Below are 20,598 nucleotides of genomic sequence, written 5' to 3' on the forward strand. Positions count from 1 at the left end.
GCTCTATTCACTTTAGTGTGAATTTCGCACAGAATTCCATGACAATGGAAATCACATTGTTTTCCATGGTGCCCATTCACACCAGTGCAACTCAGAACTGCACAGTTTTGGAAATGGTTCCTGTCCTACTTTGGTGCAATTCCAGCATGATTTTGGCCCCATAGTCTCTTCAGACCACATCCAAGTTGTACTTGATAATCGTACTGAAAATCAGATTGCAGCAGTGTGAACCTAGCCTTAGACTGTGTGTTGTTCTATGTTTGAAGACACTACACTGGGTCAGACTGATGCAAAGCTTTATGGTAAGAAATATGCCGCTTGATCTGCTGTGACTAAATAAATGTGAGAAATAAGATCAATGATTTTATTCAGGTATTTTTTCTAATCTTGACAAATACAGCAACACGTCTCTTTTGCTATTATATGTATGTTTTGTTGGTTTGTCTTTTTAAGTTTAAAAAAAAAGTTTTTTTTTATTATTATTGTTATAAAAAGAACATACAGACAAAAACAAAGTTTAAAATGGATGGATTGGTTTGTCTTTTAAGCAGGTTTTGTAATTTTGAATTGTAGACCTTTCATTGAATATGTTTATTCATTTTGTAGTTTTAATGTTTTCAAATTTAAAATGTTCCTGAATGTGTTTTTTAGGTTTCGTCAAATGGAAAATTCTTGCTTTCTTACAAACACAGGATTAACCTGGATAAAATTGATACACTTGGAATATATGGAACAGTGAGAATTAATACTATTGGCTTTGTATATGAAACAGTAAGTCAGTAATTTTTTTTTCTGCCTCTCTTCTTATGGGGGAAGGGGAAAGAAATGCCAATAATAACTTCTCTTGATCAAGGAGGCTGTTGGTTATTTTGAATTAACTGTATTTTACATATATATATTATCTATATTGCTCATTCTTTTGTAATTTATTTGGTACAGCAGAGCGCAAAATATTGCCTTAATTTAAATGGGCTGTAAAATAAATAGAAACCTTTATTACATGCAGACAATGCCGTAACTCAAGCCCTCAGATGACCGAAAGTAACATCTTGCATGATTCTCGAAACCAGGATTTAAAAGCCCATTTTTGTTGCCTTTTAATTTTTGATCATCTATTCCATTTAAAATCGGTTCGGTGGGCGGTTGGGGGTGGTAAAGATTGTAAGCAGCCTCAGTGGCCAGGCATATATACAGTGGGGATCGAAAGTTTGGGCACCCCAGCTAAAAATGTGTATTAATGTGCATAAAGAAGCCAAGGAAAGATGGCAAAATCTCCAAAAGGCATCAAATTACAGATTAGACATTCTTATAATATGTCAACAAAAGTTAGATTTTATTTCCATCATTTAAACTTTCAAAATAACAGAAAACAAAAAAATGGCGTCTGCAAAAGTTTGGGCACCCTGCAGAATTTATAGCATTCACTGCCCCCTTTGCAAAGCTGAGACTTGCCAGTGTCATGGATTGTTCTCAATCATCGTCTGGGAAGACCAGGTGATGTCAATCTCAAAGGTTTTAAATGCCCAGACTCATCTGACCTTGCCCCAACAATCAGCACCATGGGTTCTTCTAAGCAGTTGTCTAGAAAACTGAAACTGAAAATAGTTGACGCTCACAAAGCTGGAGAAGGCTATAAGAAGATAGCAAAGCGTTTTCAGATGTCAATATCCTCTGTTCGGAATGTAATGAAGAAATGGCAGTCATCAGGAACAGTGGAAGTTAAAGCAAGATCTGGAAGACCAAGAAAAATATCAGACACAACAGCTCGCAGGATTGTGAGAAAAACAATTCAAAACCCCCGTTTGACTGCACGATCCCTCCAGAAAGATCTGGCAGACACTGGAGTTGTGGTACACTATTCCACTATAAAGAGATACTTGTACAAATATGGTCTTCATGGAAGAGTCATCAGAAGAAAACCTCTTCTACGTCCTCACCACAAAAATCATTGTTTGAACTTTGCAAATGAACATATAGACAAGCCTGATGCATTTTGGAAACAAGTGCTGTGGACCGATGAGGTTAAAATTTAACTTTTTGGCCGCAATGAGCAAAGCTATGTTTGGAGGAGAAGGGGCACAGAATTTAATGAAAAGAACCTCTGTCCAACTGTTAAGCATGGGGTTGGATCAATCATGCTTTGGGGTTGTGTTGCAGCCAGTGGCACAGGGAACATCTCACGAGTAGAAGGAAAAATGGATTCAATAACATTTCAGCAAATTTTGGATGGTAACTTGATGCTATCTGTGAAAAAGCTGAAGTTAAAGAGAGGATGGCTTCTACAATTGGATAATGATCCTAAAACACACCTCGAAATCCACGGGGGATTACATCAAGAGGCGTAAACTGAAGGTTTTGCCATGGCCTTCACAATCTCCTGACCTCAACATAATTGAAAATCTATGGATAGACCTTAAAAGAGCAGTGCGTGACAGACAGCCCAGAAATCTCAAAGAACTGGAAGACTTTTGTAAGGAAGAATGGGCAAAGATACCTCAAACAAGAATTGAAAGACTCTTGGCTGGCTACAAAAAGCGCTTACAAGCTGTGATACTTGCCAAAGGGGGCAGTACAAGATATTAACTCTGCAGGGTGCCCAAACTTTTGCAGACGCCATTTTTTTGTTTTCTGTTATTTTGAAAGTGTAAATGATGGAAATAAAATCTAACTTTTGTTGACATATAAGAATGTCTAATCTGTAATTTGATGCCTTTTGGAGATTTTTCCATCTTTCCTTGGCTTCTTTATGCACATTAATACAAATTTTTAGCTGGGGTGCCCAAACTTTCGATCCCCACTGTATATGCTACTGTAATAAATCTTTCTGTGTTTACATCTTTTGTTGTTTAGTACAAATGCACTGTAGGAAAAAAAAAAAAAGTTCATGTCAACATTATTTTATTCTGCCATCCACAGCAGAGTACACCATCAACTTCCCTTGCTGCCAGCCTCTTGGATGGCTGTTTGGTAAGTCGCTGATATTTTCCTTACATTTTAATGTTGGAAGCCATTCATTTCTTTGATTATATATGATGTATATAATATATTTCTTTTCAAATAAGCACTTATTACATGGGGCACCCATGACCTAAGTATGCAGAGCAGTATGGGTTTTCTAAAAACAAGTCAGCTGTTTCCTGTCAGATTGTCTCGTTTTTTAAATGAAAGTTTTTTTTGTTTTGTTTTTTTGTATGGAGATTGTGTATATAAGTAAATGGGAGGTTATACAAATACTCCTGATTTTTTTTTAGCTGTTGTGTACAGTTTAACTTCATCTATTAAGCTTTGGAAACAGCAGACTCTATAGATTTATATTTTGTGAATGCTGTACTGACATACTGTATGTTATGGTTTAACTGGTTTTTGCTCAGAAATGCCTTTTTAAATACATTTTTTTTTCTTAGTGTAAATAAATGTACTCCCTGTCCTTCCAGTTTTCTGTGCTGAAATTGCTGAGTAAGAGCGACGCCTTGTAGTGCACAGTAAGAAAGTGTGTCTGATTTTGTATGTTAGATTATAGAGTGCACAAATCCTGTGTGGTTTTTGGATGGCACAGTCACTTTAAGACACACTGTACAACTGCTTTACAGTGAATTGCGGCGAGACTATAAAAATGGAAGTTGTTAATACAATGTCTCACTAAATATCTTTTTCCATTATTTTGATTGAATATTTATATGGCGGGAGGATAGTAAATTCCAGAAAATAGCATTGGAAATAAAATATATAAGGGGTAAAAGATCACCTCATAAAATACATGAGGTCCATATAACAAACTTGGTGCAGAGGTATTCACTTTAACGCTTTCTCTCCAAATGATTTGCTCCTCTTCCTGACCAGGCCATTTTTTTACAATACTGCACTGTGTTACTTTAACTGACAATTGCATGGTCATGCAACGCTGTACATAAATGAAATTTATGTCCTTTTCTTTTCCCCACAAATAGAGCTTTCTTTTGGTGGTGTTTGCTCACCTCTGCGCTTTGCATTTTTTGCACTATAAACAAAAAAAGGCCGACCATTTTGAAAAAAAAAAACGAATATTTTTTACTTTTTGCTATTAAACATGTCCAGTAAAAAATAAATTTAGGTCAAAATGTATACTGCTACATGTCTTTGTCAAAAAAAAAAAATCCCAATACACGTAAATTAATTGGTTTACGTGAAAGTTATAGCGTCTACAAATAGCAGTATATATACTGTAATTTTTGTTTTACTTTTATACTAGTAATGGCGATCAGCAAGGACTGCTGGGTGGGAACTGACTAGCTGCCACTGACATCCCCAGTGACACTATTACAGTGATTAGTGCTAATAAAAAGCACTGACACTGTCCTAATGGCACTGGGCAGGAAGGGTTAACTTTTGGGCGGTCAAAGGGTTAATTGTGTGCTGTGTGTGTGTTTTACTGTGTGTGCTGTTTTACCTTGGAGACCTGCTGTTTTGTATTTCTTTGCTGTGCATGTACATTCCCTACCCGGAAATGTAAATCACGCGTATGTGTGTGTGTGTGTGTGTGTATATATGTATATATATATATATATATATATATATATATATATATATATATATATGTATATGTATAGATATGTGTGTGTGATTTTGCACAGCCCTGCCTCCCTATAGCAGTAGTTCTGCTATAGGGCGGCAGGGAAGCGGTTAAGATCATTTGAAAGGACACTGAAGCACTCTTTATCTCTGGACAAAAATATTTTACCTCCACATGCAGAAAGACTTCTTCACCTTAACCGCTGTGAAAATGTGGAATAGACTTCCTTAGCAACTAGCTCTGGTCAGCTCAGTAGACTGTTTTCAAAAAGAGTTGGATGCATTCCTAAAAGCACAAAATATCATTTGACATTAACGTGGCATTAAACCTAAAACAAACTTAAATTGCAGCTCACCATTGCATTGGCTGTTTTTTTTTTTTTTTTTCTTCTTTAACCGACCAAGCTTGCAAAACAAAATAGCAGTTAGAGGGTTAAGACAAACCATTTACTACTGATAAGGGTGCTTACAATGGTTAACTTTTATTCTTATATATAAAACCTTTCTACCAAAAAGAAATAGCTGTTTGCTGTAACTGCCTGGGATTTTCCTATGGAGATTCTCAATCAACAGCTGGGCAATAATATAGGTCCTGGTGTCACCCCAGCCTGGCCAGTGAGCCTGACCATGGGCCTTTAGCCAAACGCTGGGTTGGCCACATCTAATGGATAGACAGTGGAAGGCCAGCGAATTAAACATCTCGCAGGGGCACATATGACTGGGCTCCTGATGTGCGCCTCACAGCGCTACCCTGGTCGACAGCCCCCCACTTCGGTGGTGAGGTGGATCTATCATGCGAGCCTTACCTACATATTCACTGGATTGGTACATAGACATGTCCCCTCCCTTCCTTCCCAGGCTGAAATGCAGGTACTCCCTGGGGTGGTCGGGCCTGTGGGGCAACCTCCACCAGACCTAGTGGTAGCTTGGTCTACTTATCGCTCCTGGGCTGAGGGCTCCTGGACCAAAATATCCACCAAGCCCACTGACCAGTCCTCTTCAGCATGGAGATTTGTCCCCACCCATTACTAGGGTTGGGGTCACCAGGTGGGGCCACAAACTGGTTGCATTTGGTTATGACTGGTAATTTTTCCTATCCTCCAGTTGTTACCTTCTGTCACTGGGTCTTTGAGCCTGTACAGGGTGGTCCTCTGCACCAAGGAGTGATAGTCCCTGTGCCTGAACTAGAATGGTTCCGGGAGTTTACTCGAACCTGGTCACTGTTCTGCAACACATAGAGACCTTTTCATTACGTGTGCAGATTCGGCAGATCGAGATGGCATCCATCTCTGCGATGATGGCTTCTATTCATCGGGCATCCATAGTCGTCCAAGATACATAACTGCACGTTCTCATCTACGAGGAACTTCAGCGGTTCCTATGCTTTTTGCAGTAGGAACGCTCCTTGTCAATTTGTGATGCTTACTTAACAGGCTGGCCTCAGCTCCTCGGGTCTTCTCCAAGGTGCAGGTTCCAGTTCTGGTGCTGCGGAGACATTGAGAATATGCTTTACAGGGTTCTTTTGGACTTGCGGGCGGACTAACGGATCCATACTGCTGGACAGTGTGGATATTACAGTGCGATTGCCGCAAGGCTTCAGATGGGTGCTGAATTTCTGGGCAGCTGCCCTGACCTTAGAAGAGAGGTCTGCTGTACTTGGGCCAGGTTCTTGATATGGAGCAGACAATAGGTTTTTTTCTTACAGTGGTCAAACTTTGCAGACTGTGGTACAGCTGCTCTTGCCCTGCAGGAAGGTTCCCCTTGCAGTCCTGTGTGCAGGTTCTGGGTCTACTGGTGCGTAGATCCATGTGAGTGTTCTACATATGGATACACTCTCCAAGTGGGACAAGTCTCCGGCCCCTTTAGACAACCAGATCGTCTGGACCATTCAACAAGAGTCTCCTGTCTCTGAGGTTGAGGTTGGAGGACGCAGGAGGCTCACCTGCCCATCAATGTCCTGGAGCTGCGAGAGATAAGGTTGTCTCGGGAGCACAGAACGAACCTTTTCTTGAGGACCCCTGCTCAGATTCAATTGGGACAACACCACTGCAGTGGCCTGTGTCTGCCATAAGGGTAATACGAGAAATGTGTACTGCGACTCTGGAGACATCCCACATTCTGTGGGAGTGGAGCAGTACTTTCTGGTTTTCACGGCTGTGCCCATCCCCGGCTTCATAATTTCCCGGGAGGATTGCCTCCTTTGTCCCTTACTGGATCAGGGGGGAGTGGTCCCTGCTTCCATTCATGTTTCATCAGCTCTACCTGCGTGGTTGACTTCTGGTTTGGAATTCCACCACCCTGTCTGGACTAGAAAGTACCACAGTTTGTGGCGCAGATCCCTTGGCAGCCACAACGTACTTGATGGTGGCATCGTGGGATTCCGGTCTTCCTGAGGGCCCTAGCCAGTAATTTCTGGCTTTCACGGATGTGACCAATCCTGGCTTCATAATTTCCCGGGGGGATTGCCTCCTTTGTCCCTTACTGGATCGGGGGGGAGTGGTCCCTGCTTCCATTCATGTTTCATCAGCTCTACCTGCGTGGTTGACTTCTGGTTTGGAATTCCACCACCCTGTCTGGACTAGAAAGTACCACAGTTTGTGGCGCAGATCCCTTCGCAGCCGCAACGTACTTGCTGGTGGCATCGTGGGTGTCAGGAATCAAGGAATGACCAGAAAGGTGTGGACTGACACAGGGAAACGCAGGTTTCAGGTATAGTATAATACAGGTTATTATTAGCCACCCAGATATATATATATATATATATATATATATATATATATATATATATATATAACGCACAGTGCGCAAACCAACCTTCCACTAATCTTTAGGAGGTGCAGGAACACAGGCGTAGTCAGGGCTGGAGAGGTGGAACGTTCAGGCCGGCCGTAGGGTTCTGTAATGACCGTTTGGTGGTACCTCTAGCGGTCTTCAGGGCAGGATTCCCCAGGGCGCGGAGTCTAAGCCCCATTCTGCCTTTTCACCAGAGCCCCTGATGGTGGGGATGGACTTGGCGCAGGACTGAGACCAGGTCGCGGCCCCTGAGTACACCTGCTAGTGGTAGAGGGATCCGCCAGAGGTATGTGCAGGTATGGCTGGATCCGTGCAGGATGGATGGATGGCAGAGTAGTTGGCGTGGTCAGACAAGCCGGGTCGGTAACGTTGGAGGCAGATCAGTACAGAGCAGCAGGCAAAGAGTAAACGGGTCACAAGCCAAGGTACAGCAACAGGAGGTCAAACAGCATAGGAGTAGGCAGAAGAATAGTCAGGGATGAGCCAGTAGTCAGAACAGGAGACGGTCAACAGAGATCAGGATCAAGCCGGGTCAGCAACGAAGCAGGAACACAGGATACAGGTACAGAGGCTCATGGGAAAACATACACCAAGGCCCAGAGCACAGGCCTGGCCATGCCTTATATACACCTTTCTGCAATCAGCCCCAGGTTTGGCTGATTGTGAACTTCTGGCTGCTAAGAGCACCCGCTGGTCAGCTCTGGTACTGCAGCCCACACGGCAGGTGAGTCCCACCACCAGTGCTGAGAGCACCCGCTGGTCAGCTCTGGTACTGCAGCCCACACGGCAGGCGAGTCCCACCACCAGTGCTGAGTCCATTCCTGACAGTGGGATTCCGGTCTTCCTGAGGGCCCTAGCCAGTAATTTCTGGCTTTCACGGATGTGACCAATCCCGGCTTCATAATTTGCCGGGCGGATTGCCTCCTTTTGTCACTTACTGGATTGGGAGGGAGTGGTCCCTGCTCCCATTCATGTTTTATCAGCTCTACCTGCGTGGTTGACTCCTGGTTTGGAATTTCGGGCACCCTGTCTGGACTAGAAAGTACCACAGTTTGTGGCGCAGATCCCTTGGCAGCCGCAACATACTTGCTGGTGGGATTGTGGGATTCCGGTCTTCCTGACAGCCCTAGGCTGGCCTCCTTCTGGGGTGGGATTTTCCTTTTTGTGCTTAGACAGCCCGTGCTGGGCCTGGTGGCCTCCTCTGCGATTGTCTCCCATTGGATTCGGCAGACATTGTCCTGGGGTGCTCCTCCATCCCTGTTATGGAACACTCCACCTGGGCACTTAGCCCCTTTTGAACATTCCATCATTCGGTGGATGTTTTTTTCTGGTCTGATAGATGGCTGTCTGGTCATCTGTGCATACTTTTACAACTTTTATCATTGCTGTGTTTATATCTTCGGTTGCTTAGTTGTAACTGTGAGGTATTGCAGGCTATTGTTTCCAGCTCCTTATCGCATTTGTATTCGGTGGTGGCATGCTTGCCTGATTGCTGCAGTTGTTTGCGGTTTGCCCACCCCTCGTTGAGGCATTTATTTGGGACATCCCTATGGTCGAGAATTGGAAGACCTGTGTCCATTGAACATAAGAGAAAACTGGAGTTTTTTGTTACTTACCAAAAAATCCCTTTCTCTCGTTCATTGACGGACACATCTCCCCCTCCTCTAATGGAATTTATACTTCTGACACTGCTTTGTGACTAACTGCATTACCTATAGTAGAGAGGGGGTTTATACTAGCTGGGACTGCCCATAGGCGGTGCCAAGTTTCTTTTACTGTCTAGTGTTTTACTTCTGTAGGTGGAGATATAACCCTATGGCCAAAAATCAGAAGCGCTGTGTGTCCGTCAATGAACTCAGAGGAATTTTGCGGTGAGTAACAAAATTCTGTTTTTGGGAGCATTTCTCCAACAGAAAAAAAATGCTCCTAAAACACTCCTAACAACTTTTTTTTCCTAGGTTTCTCCAGCTAACACTTAGGAGCCTAAGTGTTAGCTGGAGTCCAGCTTAAATTTGTTAGTCAGCTAATCTCCCCACAGACTGAACAATGATGTTGTCCAAAAGTGTCTGCTTTACTACTTCATCCAGAATGCAAACGCCTTAAGACAGGAAGTGTATTACTGGATTGCTGGATCACTACGTGAAATAAAGGGGGGAGCCTAAAAAAAAAAAAAAACATGCAGTATTGAGTACTGTACAGATATTAGTGTTTTTGCTTCTGAAAATCATTTTTAAGGGCCTATTCAGATGGGTGATCAGAACCGTCGTCCGATTTTAGCCACTGGCTGCTGTGTGTGAATTCACCTCGGAGATTAGTGCAGGCAACCCAAAGACGTGGATGCTGATAGCAGCATTTGCATGGACACAGTTGTATGTCAAAATCTGACATGCAGGTAGGAGCAGGTGTTCAGATCAGAATGTATACACAGTGTGCTTGGATCACACGCAGCAGACAGCCCCTCAGTACGTAGAACAGGTCTGATCGCCCTTCTGAATGTGCCTTAAAAGATTTTAAAAGGATTGTGAATGCATTTATAATTGTATTTTTTTGAAGATTATTGTACAGAACATTTTATACTTGTATTTATTATCACTTTCATTATCCTCTGTGAGTCATTTGAAAATGCAATGTGAATGTCTATTGAATACCTTTTTAGACCCTCGTACTCATGTTTAGGGCCCTATCCATTCAGATCTTCATCAGGATGCACACTGGGCACCTAGCTGCCCTGCAAGGGGCCTTAATGACTTGCCGTCTGCTAACAACACATATACTGCTAGCAGGTGGCACAGCCAGGCTAGGCAGTGTACTGGTACGTCACCTGGCATTTGCGCAGTGACGCATTCCTGTGATTGGACACAGCGGATCATGGTGCTCGGTTCGCGGCCAGGGTATCATGTGATCATTATGACCAATCATAGCAATCACATGATTACAATGTAAACAAAAAAGTCATGAATGGTTTCCATTCATGACTGCTTGCTTGATATCGTGAAGCTGTGATTGGCCCACAGCTATCACACGGTACCTGACACCCTGTACTATGTGATTAGGGCTAGCCAATCGATATAGAACAAAGTGAGCGCTACTGATAAATTGTCACATAAGCAGCTAAAAGCACTAAAGATGATCACAACCACCTCTATACAAGAAAAATAAGAAAAGTGCAGCGCTAAATAACACAATATAAAATACGATAAAATTCGATCTAAATAGTTCGATCAAAGATAAATGTTAATAAGAATCCTGCGATTGATTCATAAACAAGGTGAACACAGCTTGTATCAAATCCGGAAAATGGCAGAAATGCGCACTCACCGACCGCGCATAGGAAATGCGCATATGTGTATCAAATCCCACAGATGTCGTTATCCTCCAGAAAGAGGTGTCATCAGTCGATCTGCTGGGCTAACAGGGCCTCCTTAAATTTGGATCAGCCAAGGTATATGTTCCTTCCAGGTGCAGGATTCCCTCCTCTGGATAAGATATGTAGCTGTGTCTGCCAACCCCTCAGTGAGGGGTAAAAATAGGGAAAGTACCCATAGTGTAGTATGTAAATGCTTTATTGGTGCATGAAATCTTAAAAATCAGGTCAGTGAACAAAATTCTGGCACATTGCCAGAAGAACACACAGTGAGGAGTTGATAAAAGAAAATAAATACTGACCCTAGTAATGGTTGGCCGCCAGACCTCCACGTGGTCTGGATGGCTAGATCAGGCGTCACAGGCTGTCAGTTCCTCCTGAGGCCTTTCTTGCTAAGGCACATCATCAGAGGGGATACTGACAGCTCTGTGACAGACGCCAAATGCTTAAATGCAGACCGCGGGGATTCGCGCATGCGCACTGAATCGCCGCCATTTTGCCGAAGACCACGCTACTGCGCATGCGCGCAGATCGAAGCGCCATTTTTCCATGGGTATACAAAACTGTCAGCCGAGGCACATTAAGCCAGGCTGACAGCGCACAGACATCAGCGCGATTGAGCCTGGAAAGAAGGCTCTTTGTTCCCAGGGAGGTGAATGCAGTGACATCACTGAATAGGTTGTTATGGCCACCTCCCTCCTCCCAGTCAACACCCATTCGGGTGAGAATAAAGGAAATGGAGCTACTATACCCACGTTATAAAGGGGTGCTCCGAATGTTCGGGTCTCCGGCTGATGGATTATATAAAGCATATAAAATAAATAAAAATAAAACAAAGGTAAGACAGGCATCAGTATGTATAGCTAAACAGCGGTAACTCAAAAGGGGAAATCTGAAGAACTATCAAATTCTCCACCGCCGTTTGCCATCAACTGATAATTTGCATCTAGAGGCACCATTCATTTGCCAGCTTAACATAAGAAATAGCAGTAAGCGCTGCCATCCTAGCGTATAAACAAACGCTGATATGCCACTACAGAGTGGTTAAACAATCTCAGGGAGGTAATAGTATCAATAACACATCCCCTATTTGGTGATTCAACACCGGAAAGGTGAGTTATATGGATGACATGGTATAGGTTCATAGCATACGTAGGTACTCCAGGTGCAAAATGGATAATGTCCAGTCAAAGGACTCCATAAGTCCCTACATGAGATGACCGGATACATCAAATATAAGTCATTCTTAATTATAACAACATAGCAAATTGACAAAATAATATAAATGAATAGGATAGCTAAAAATATCATAAAACACATAAAATCTATTTAGGGATATTGTATAGTGTATACCATATCTCGCTCTTGTTTAATTTTGCATTCGTAAACACCATCTGCTCTACCGAAGAGATATACCCGATTGTGTATAGTGCATATTATGCACAATCACTCTGCCACATAGGGATATATTGTGTGCCATTTATGGTGAGAAATGATCTCACAGAAATAATGGTAATATCCAATCCTTTATATAATAATTAGTCTTGAAACATGATAGGTATGTGGGAGAAGGTACCCTTAATAAATCCTTGGCAGATATGGGTGTTTAAATGCGGTAGTAAATAACGCTAATGTAATACAGATAAGAGTTAACAACCCACCGATGTGGGGAAGAGGATAGATATATACATAGGACTAAAAAATTCCCTATGGGATAATTAAAAGATGTTATTTCCATAAATGAATAAAAATAACTCTAAAACTGAATAGGATAACTGAATTGAGTAGGGTAGCTAAAATGAATAACAGCTTATAGATGAAAAGGTTGAAATGGAGGTATAAGATCTATATTCGTCAGTCTAATGCTGGTATACTCTGTAAAAATTGCAAAGCAATAGTGCAAGAGGGGTTTGTGCAAACCAGTCTATTGATGGGTGTCCATGATGCTAATTATTTGCTATATAACAATTAATATCGATTTCGATATTATGTCCTTTGGGATGTAAAGTGTCTAGTTCAAACACCCATTTTGTTTCAGCTTGTGATACAGCCCTAGTTTTGTTCAGGCCTCTCCAATATGGTGTTATTACCTCGATTCCCACAAATTTGAGGGAAGAGGGATCGCAATTATGAAAACGCCTATAATGATTTGAGAGTGAGTGCTCTCTATAGCCCTTCTTAATGTTGGCTACATGTTCTCTCAATCGATCACGGAGACGCCTGGTCGTCCGCCCTACATACTGATGTGATTTCACAGTGCGATTTTCTGTTTTGGTGTGATTCTAATGCAAGTGCATTTCAATTCTGAGGGGATTTAGCATAGCTGGAGATAAAATTTACACCGAACCCGCACTAAACTTGCACAGGACCCTTTTTTTAACTGAATCAGAATTGCACCGTATAGATGTGAACGGCTTTAATAGCAAGCAACGTTTTTTTGAATGCCATGCAAATCTATGTCTCTCGGATCTAATCGGCATAGAATTCACATCGGTGTGAAGCAGGGGTTAAAGTATCTGTAAACACATGTTAAAAAAAGATATAATAGCAGAGCTTGCCCATTGATTAAGAATGCCCTTTAAGCGAAAAATTTAAAAAAATTGTCTAAATACCCTTTTCCCCAATTTTGCTCAGTGGTTCACATGAGCATTTTAGTCTTCTATTCTTCCCCCAGCTCTGAGGGCCTCCCAAATTATGTTCGACTGGAGCTGTGCTATCTACCAGGCATGCCCTCAATCTACAGCTGTATAATCCCCGGCAGACTTCTAAAGTGTATATATATATACAGTGAAGGAAATAAGTATTTAATCCCCTGCTGATTTTTAATGTTTGCCCACTTACAAAGAAACGATCAGTCTAAAAATCGAATGGTAGGTGTATTGTAACACTGAGAGACAGAATAGCAACAAAAAAAATTAAAAAGAAATGCATGTCTAACAAATTATGCACTGATTTGCATGTTCATGAGGGAAATAAGTATTTGTACTTAGTGGCAAATCCCTTGTTGGCAATCACAGAGGTCAGACGTTTCCTATAGTTGGCCACTAGGTTTGCACACATCTCAGGAGGGATTTTGGCCCACTCCTCTTGGCAGATCCTCTCCAAGTCATTAAGGTTTGGTGGCTGACATTTGGCAACTCGAAGTTTCAGTTCCCTCCACAGATTTTTAGTCGGATTAAGGTCTGAAGACTGGCTAGGCCACTCCAGGACCTTAATGTGCTTCTTCTTGAGCCACTCCTTTGTTGCCTTGGCTGTGTGTTTTGGGTCATTGCCATGCTGGAACACCCATCCACGACCCATTTTCAATGCCCTGGCTGAGGGAAGAAGGTTCTCACCAAGATTTGACGGTACATTGCCCTGTCCATCATGCCTTTGATGCGGTGCAGTTGTCCTGTCCCCTTAGCAGAAAAACACCCCCAAAGCAGAATGTTTCCACCACGTTTGACAGTTGGGATGGTGTTCTTGGAGTCATAGGCAGCATTCCTCCTCCTCCAAATACAGCGAGTCCAGCTGATGCCAAACAGCTTGATTTTGGTCTCATCTGACCACAACACTTTCCACCAGTCCTCCTCTGCATCATTCAGATGTTCAGTGGCAAACTTCAGACGGGCCTGGACATGTGCTTTCTTGAGCAAAGGGACCTTGCGGGCACTGCAGGATTTCAATCCTTGTCGGCGTAGTGTGTTCCCCATTGTTTTCTTGGTGACTGTGGTTCCAGCTGCCTGGAGATCATTAACAAGATCCTCACGTGTAGTTCTGGGATGATTCCTCACTGTTCTCATGATCATTGACACTCCACGAGGTGAGATCTTGCATGGTGCACCAGACCTAGGGAGACTGACAGTTGTTTTGTGTTTCTTCCATTTGCGAATGATTGCACCAACTGTTGTCACCTTCTCACCAAGCTGCTTGGTGATAGTTTGGTAGCCCGGTCCAGGCTTGTGTAGGTCTACAATCTTGTCCCTGACATCCTTGGACAGCTCTTTGGACTTTGCCATGGTGGAGAGTTTGGAATCTGATTGTTTGATTGCTCCTGTGAACAGGTGTCTTTTTATACAGGTAACAGAATGAGATTAGCAGCACTCCCTTTAAGAGACTGCTTCTAATCACAGCTTGTTACCTGTATGAAAGACACCTGGTAGCCAAAAATCCTGCTGAATGATAGGGGATTAAATACTTATTTCCCTCATGACCATGCAAATCAGTGCATCATTTGTTAGACATGCATTTCTTTTGAATTTTGTTGTTGCTATTCTGTCTCTCACTGTTGCAATACACCTACCATTTGATTTTTAGACTGATCATTTCTTTGTGAGTGGGCAAACATTCAAAATCAGTAGGGGATCAAATACTTATTTCCTTCACTGTAGGTACGGTGTCCTGTACGCTCACACAGGGGTAGCATTGGATGGTGCAAGAATGGTAAACCTTATGTTACCCTGCAAGATAAAGCTGCTGGCAGGATCACAGGGTAATTTTAGACATAATGCAAAGAATAATAATAAAGGGCATAAATGGAAGATTGGAAGCAGAAAATTTATTGTTTATGATTTGTGTTTACTGACACTATAGAGCAGATGTTTTCATCCAGGGTTCCTTTGAACCCTAGGGATTCTGCAGAGGATGTTGGGGTTTCCTTGAACAATGAGCCATTTCTGCCTTTCAGATAAGCTACCACTGACACCAGTGATCTTTCTAGCTATCTGCATGGGTGGGCATTTTCTCGTTGAACACAAACCTGGATTAAAAAACAGACTTGATCTTTTTTTTTTTTTTTTTGCCAATGCATGTGTGAACAAGCAGCATGCATTCACGCAGGGTAACATGTCACTAAATCAAAATAAAAAAGCAATCTATTTCATACCTCCATCTGATGTAATGTGAGTACCTTGTATGATCAGTGTCAGGACATCCAGTGATACATATTGTTATAATTGTGAAGCGCAGCACTATAAGCCTTTTGCATTTTAGAAGTCAAAAACCAAGCTCTTAAAAATAAACTGGTTTCACTAATAAGCTGTGAATAACATATAAATACATAAATCACAAATTTGCAGATAATTGTGCTTAAACAAGTGCATTCGGTATAACAAAACTCTATATGCAAAAAAATACTTTGTTATAACATTGAGTCCTTTGTTGTGCATCCCACAGAAAACTGTGCCCAAATCCTTATCAATATAAAATAAAAAATGTGTTTTATCTTCGTCACTTCTTGTCTGCAACCATCACCTTGTTCTCCTCCACCTTCACCAATATGTCCAAAGTTGGACACTGAGCCTCCCTGATAGACTCCTTAAGCTACAAGAGGTCATAAGTAGCCTGATAAGGACAGCATCACTCTCCGGCATTTGCACCACCATGATAGAGAATACAAACAACCATCTGATCAGCTCTCTTAACTCGGGGTTTCATTATTGCACATAAATAGACAAAAGGAAGGTCTAATGCAGCCTTTCTCAACCAGGGGGCCTTGAGGTTTCTTTAGGGGTGCCTTGGCAAAATATCTAAAAATTGCCCAAAACCTGGATCCATGCCAGTGGGTGGAACAAGCCTGCCTTTTAGTTACACAAAGTCACAGGTTTTCATTGTGCACCATTGCGACCTTCTAGCTGCCAGCGTCCTGACAATCAATGACATCATCAGTTGATAAGGAGGATGTCCGCTGCCTGCACAGCATGCTAGTTTGACCCTCCCCTGCCCCTCTCCATCAGTGCTGGGGTCACATTAGCTCAGTGATGGAGAAAAACTGAGGGAGAAGAGAAACACTGAAATACTAGTCAGTACCCGTGTGCAAAAGTGTATTTGTTTTGGAAGAATAAATCACCACTAATGTTGTGTGTCCTACACGTGTGGATGTTGCTGCATTGTATAAAACTATCAGAGTAGTTTTTCACATTTTAGAACGGGGTGCCTCGGGACTGTCCATACTTTTGAAGGGTGCCTTGACTGAAAAAAGGTTGAGAAACATTGGTCTAATGCTCTCTGCTTAAATACTATTTATTAATCAAATCCAATCACACTGATATTTTAAAAGATCTCAACAGAGGCAAATATAAGAAGCGGCTGGCATCCACAGTGGGTTCATTCACATGTCCATGTTCTTGTCCTCGCAACCTAATGTTACTCTACCCACTTATGGCATGATGTCATTATACTCACCCTGCTTTACGTGTTATGTCCCAGGGGACTTCCTCAAAAACTCTACACAATTTTTTTATTGTCGTTCAAAACTTTCATTCTGAGGGTGGCTATGTTGAGTCCCTATATGTGAGAATGTCGACTCCATCCTCTAAATCAGTGCTTCTCAAACTTCCTAATGCCGCAACCCTTTAATACAGTTCCTCATGTTGTGGTGACCCCCAACCATAAATTTATTTACCCAGTAATTATAATTCATGAAGTGTCGTTTTACCTCCAATACTGCTGCTTTCAACACAGTAGCTGCTTTTAACAGAGTAGCTGCTTTAAACACAGCAGCTGCTTTCTACACAGTAGCTACTCTTTAAAAAATGTGTTTTCCGATGGTTTTAAGCGACCCCTGTGAAAGGGTCGTTCAACCCCCAAAGGGGTCGCAACCCACAGGTTGAGAACCACTGCTCTAAACGCTCTTGAAAAGAACTACATGCAATGAATAGCTCCCATAAATCAAGATGCCACCCATAGGCTAGTATTACAGCCTGGAGTAATGCAAACACATTTGCTCCTGTACTGTAGGGGGCACCTGCAGGCACAATACTTTCTGGGAAGTGTAGTGGGAACAGAGCAGTGCACTGCTTGTAACAAGAAACTAGAAGTGAAGGGGAAGAGCCCCCGTGGATAGGGAAGGGAGAAATTGATAGAGACAAAATGGTATTGAAAAAGTTATGATGTGTAAGATTTACAGTTCCAATTACAATATTCATTTTACATGGATGGTTTTGTGACACATTAAAACACTTGTAAATGGGCCTTAAATGTTAGTTATACAGTATTTTGTTGAAAATCTATTGACTGAACTTGACAACTGGTTGGAATATCTCACCTCTGCACTCTCTGAGAGACATAACAAGGTCCTGGAAGTAAACTTTACCAAATTGGAGGCATCGGTTTGAAAGATGTTGACCTTAAACCAGTGTGTGTGCCACACACTACTAAAAAAAACACTTTATTGCATTACTTTGTTATATTCGAGAAGAAGTATTGCCAAAGTTTAGAGTGCTTCTCAAATCCCCCAGGGGACCCTGCTCAAACCTGTTCCTGTTCAAATCTGGACAGTGTTTAGGAAATAAAATGGCATTTGTGTTACTGTCAATGCTGGCTGTAGTCTACAGCCAGCACTAAAGCATTCACTCCCTCTACATTCTGAAGCCTTCCATGCAATATTGCAGCCCTGTTTGCTCATCAGAAACCTACAATTAGAGATATCATCAAGTTTTTTGGCTTGTTTTCATGTGATTGACAGTGCATGCAGAGGAAACACAATCAAGATACTACACTTGTGTTTTTATGAATGACAGTGCTCTTCTGCAGCCACAGTATTTCAGAAGGAAACAAGCCAACAGTTTGATAATTAGTTTCCTCTAAAATAACAGCAGGGTGTAAAGGGGCAGAGGAGGCATAGGGTTGCATGATTAGAAGAAGAGATGTCTGCTTGCAACGGAGAGTAGAGCAGGGAGTTGTACAGATACTTTGTATATTTTCCATCATACTCCCTCTCCTCTGAGCTGTCACTCAGAACTGCCATCTCCTTCGTCCAGTGTTGTATAGCAGTGGAGGGAGCAGGGGCCAGCTATCTCAACAATGCTGCTTATGAACCACAGCACAAATTAAAGAGGGGACACGTGCGATGTGTACTGGGTCCCCTGGGGGATTTAACAAACATTTTATGCCTGTGGCGATGCTTCTTTAAAGCAGAGCTCCAGTCTCTGAAAAAAAAACTGTAGCTGCTGACTTTTAAAAAAAAAACAAAAAACAAAAAAACAGCCACTCGCCTGTCCCATGATCCATCGGTGTGTTCACTGGCCATCCTCTCTCTCCCTGGCAAGTGTGGGCACCCGGCTGTGACAGGTTGCGACTTCACAGCCGGGTGCCCAATGTGCATGCGTGAGTAGCGCTGTGCATTGTGAATGGTCCTGTAGTCTTCTGGGACTTGTCACGTGTCCTGCGGGAGAGGGAGGAGAACCTCTGCTTCCGATCGCCTAGGTTGTCGAAGCAGAAGTGGGAGCAGGTACCTGTCAAAATCAACTACCCGCTCCCCAAAGGTGCCAATTGTTATCGGGGAGCAAAGGACCAATTCTTAAACTGGAACTTCCCCTTTTGGGTGGAACTCCGCTTTATGTTATAAATTTGTTGCCAAATGGGTTTATAGCAGAAATGTCAAATTTGCTCTGGTTCATAGCAGGTGTGATACCTGTAGTGGTTAAAATATTAAAACAATTGTCCATTCTGCCTTTTTTATACTGTGTTTCTTTTAATTTTAGAAAGTACCTTACACACAAAGTCTATCCAGTGCTCTTGGTCCTGGAAGAACTATGCTTGTAAAGGGAGAAGTAGATAGAAATGCAAAACGGTAAATTTTATGTTGCTCTTAAATGTAAACAGTTTTTTTACTGCAGGTGTTTCCAATTTGTTTTTAATGCTTTATTTTTATTGATAGCTTTGCTATAGACCTAAAGCAAAGTGGTTCGGGAAACATTGCTTTACACTTGAACCCACGTATGAAGGAGAAAGCATTTGTAAGAAATTCCTACTTGTATGACAGCTGGGGAGATGAGGAAAGGCAGCTGGGAGAATTCCCATTTTTTCCTGATATGTATTTTGAGGTAAGTGAAAATTATGAGCGTTATATTAATTGGCTACCAGGAATACATTTCTATAACAATACAGAATTCCGTGAAAGTTTCTATGAGTGGATAATTGTCTTATGTGAATGACGGCCTTAAGAGGTTACTCCTGTAGCAGCAGGGCATAATTTGGAATGGACGCTTTCCTTGTGGACCCTATTTTATGGGTCCCCATGCTCACTATGGGGTAGATGCCTGTCCTTGGCTTGTGGCATAAGGGTATGTGTGTTTAACCGCCTCCCGCCTGCCATATAAGGAAGGATGTCATATGACCTCCTCCCACTCTAACTGCGCATGCTCCCTCGGGGGCGATCGGTGGTGCCTGGGACACAGCGGATCACCGATCACAGTACAGAGCTGATGACACAGGCTCTGTCGTGATCAGCTGTGTCTCTAGAGCTCCTTACTCTATTGCATGCTTTGTCCTGCACTTGAGGATTCGCCTGCTCAATCTTTTATTTTTTAAGTTCCTGACGTGGAACGTCCGCGGTATGAGAGCTCCGCCTAAGTGGACTGCAATTATGTCCCAACTAAAATCTCTGCGGGCTGATGTGGCGTTCCTTGTGGAAACCCACGTCAACGGTGGACTTCAGATGGCCCTTAAAAAACCCTGGATTGGTTGGCTGTATCAGGCTACCCATACCTTCAGTTCACGTAGCGTTGCCATAGTGATTGCTAAGACTTCCCGTTTTCAGTTATTGACATTGCAGGCGGATCCTCAGCATAGGTTCCTTTTTTTACATGCTGTTCTCAATGATCTTGAAATGTTGTTATTGGCATATTATATCCCTCCCCCTTTCAGTTTGCGGTATTCAATGAGGGTCTGTCCTTCATTGCATGTCATCCTGGTATCCCTACAGTGTGGCTGGGGGATTTTAATATGATTATAGACCCTAGTTTAGATAAACTGGATTATGACCCCTCTGCTCCTACTTCATCCCATGTTACCCAGTTTTGTAAACTTTTGACGGAATTTGCGCTGGCGAACACCTGGAGATATTTGCACCCCATGACTAGGGTTTACTCCTGTTTTTCGGCCTCCTACTCCATGATGTCTCGCATAGATTA

The 20,598-nt window shown here is 42.5% G+C and overlaps 1 protein-coding gene across 1 annotated transcript in view; it reads left to right on the forward strand.

Moving 5' to 3' along the window:
- Positions 1 to 20,598, forward strand: part of LGALS8 (galectin 8) — a 72,873-nt gene that overhangs the window by 25,718 nt on the left and 26,557 nt on the right. Inside the window, exons 5-8 of the mRNA XM_089694186.1 lie at positions 652 to 771; positions 2,917 to 2,967; positions 19,168 to 19,256; positions 19,344 to 19,509. Of these exons, the coding sequence (XP_089550312.1) occupies positions 652 to 771; positions 2,917 to 2,967; positions 19,168 to 19,256; positions 19,344 to 19,509 (426 nt within the window). The remainder of the gene's footprint in view (positions 1 to 651; positions 772 to 2,916; positions 2,968 to 19,167; positions 19,257 to 19,343; positions 19,510 to 20,598) is intronic.

Source organism: Staurois parvus, unplaced genomic scaffold (genome assembly GCF_062004578.1).
Source record: "Staurois parvus isolate SC_StPar_1 unplaced genomic scaffold, SC_StPar_1.0 ptg000655l, whole genome shotgun sequence".
In the NCBI taxonomy this organism is placed as follows: domain Eukaryota; kingdom Metazoa; phylum Chordata; class Amphibia; order Anura; family Ranidae; genus Staurois; species Staurois parvus.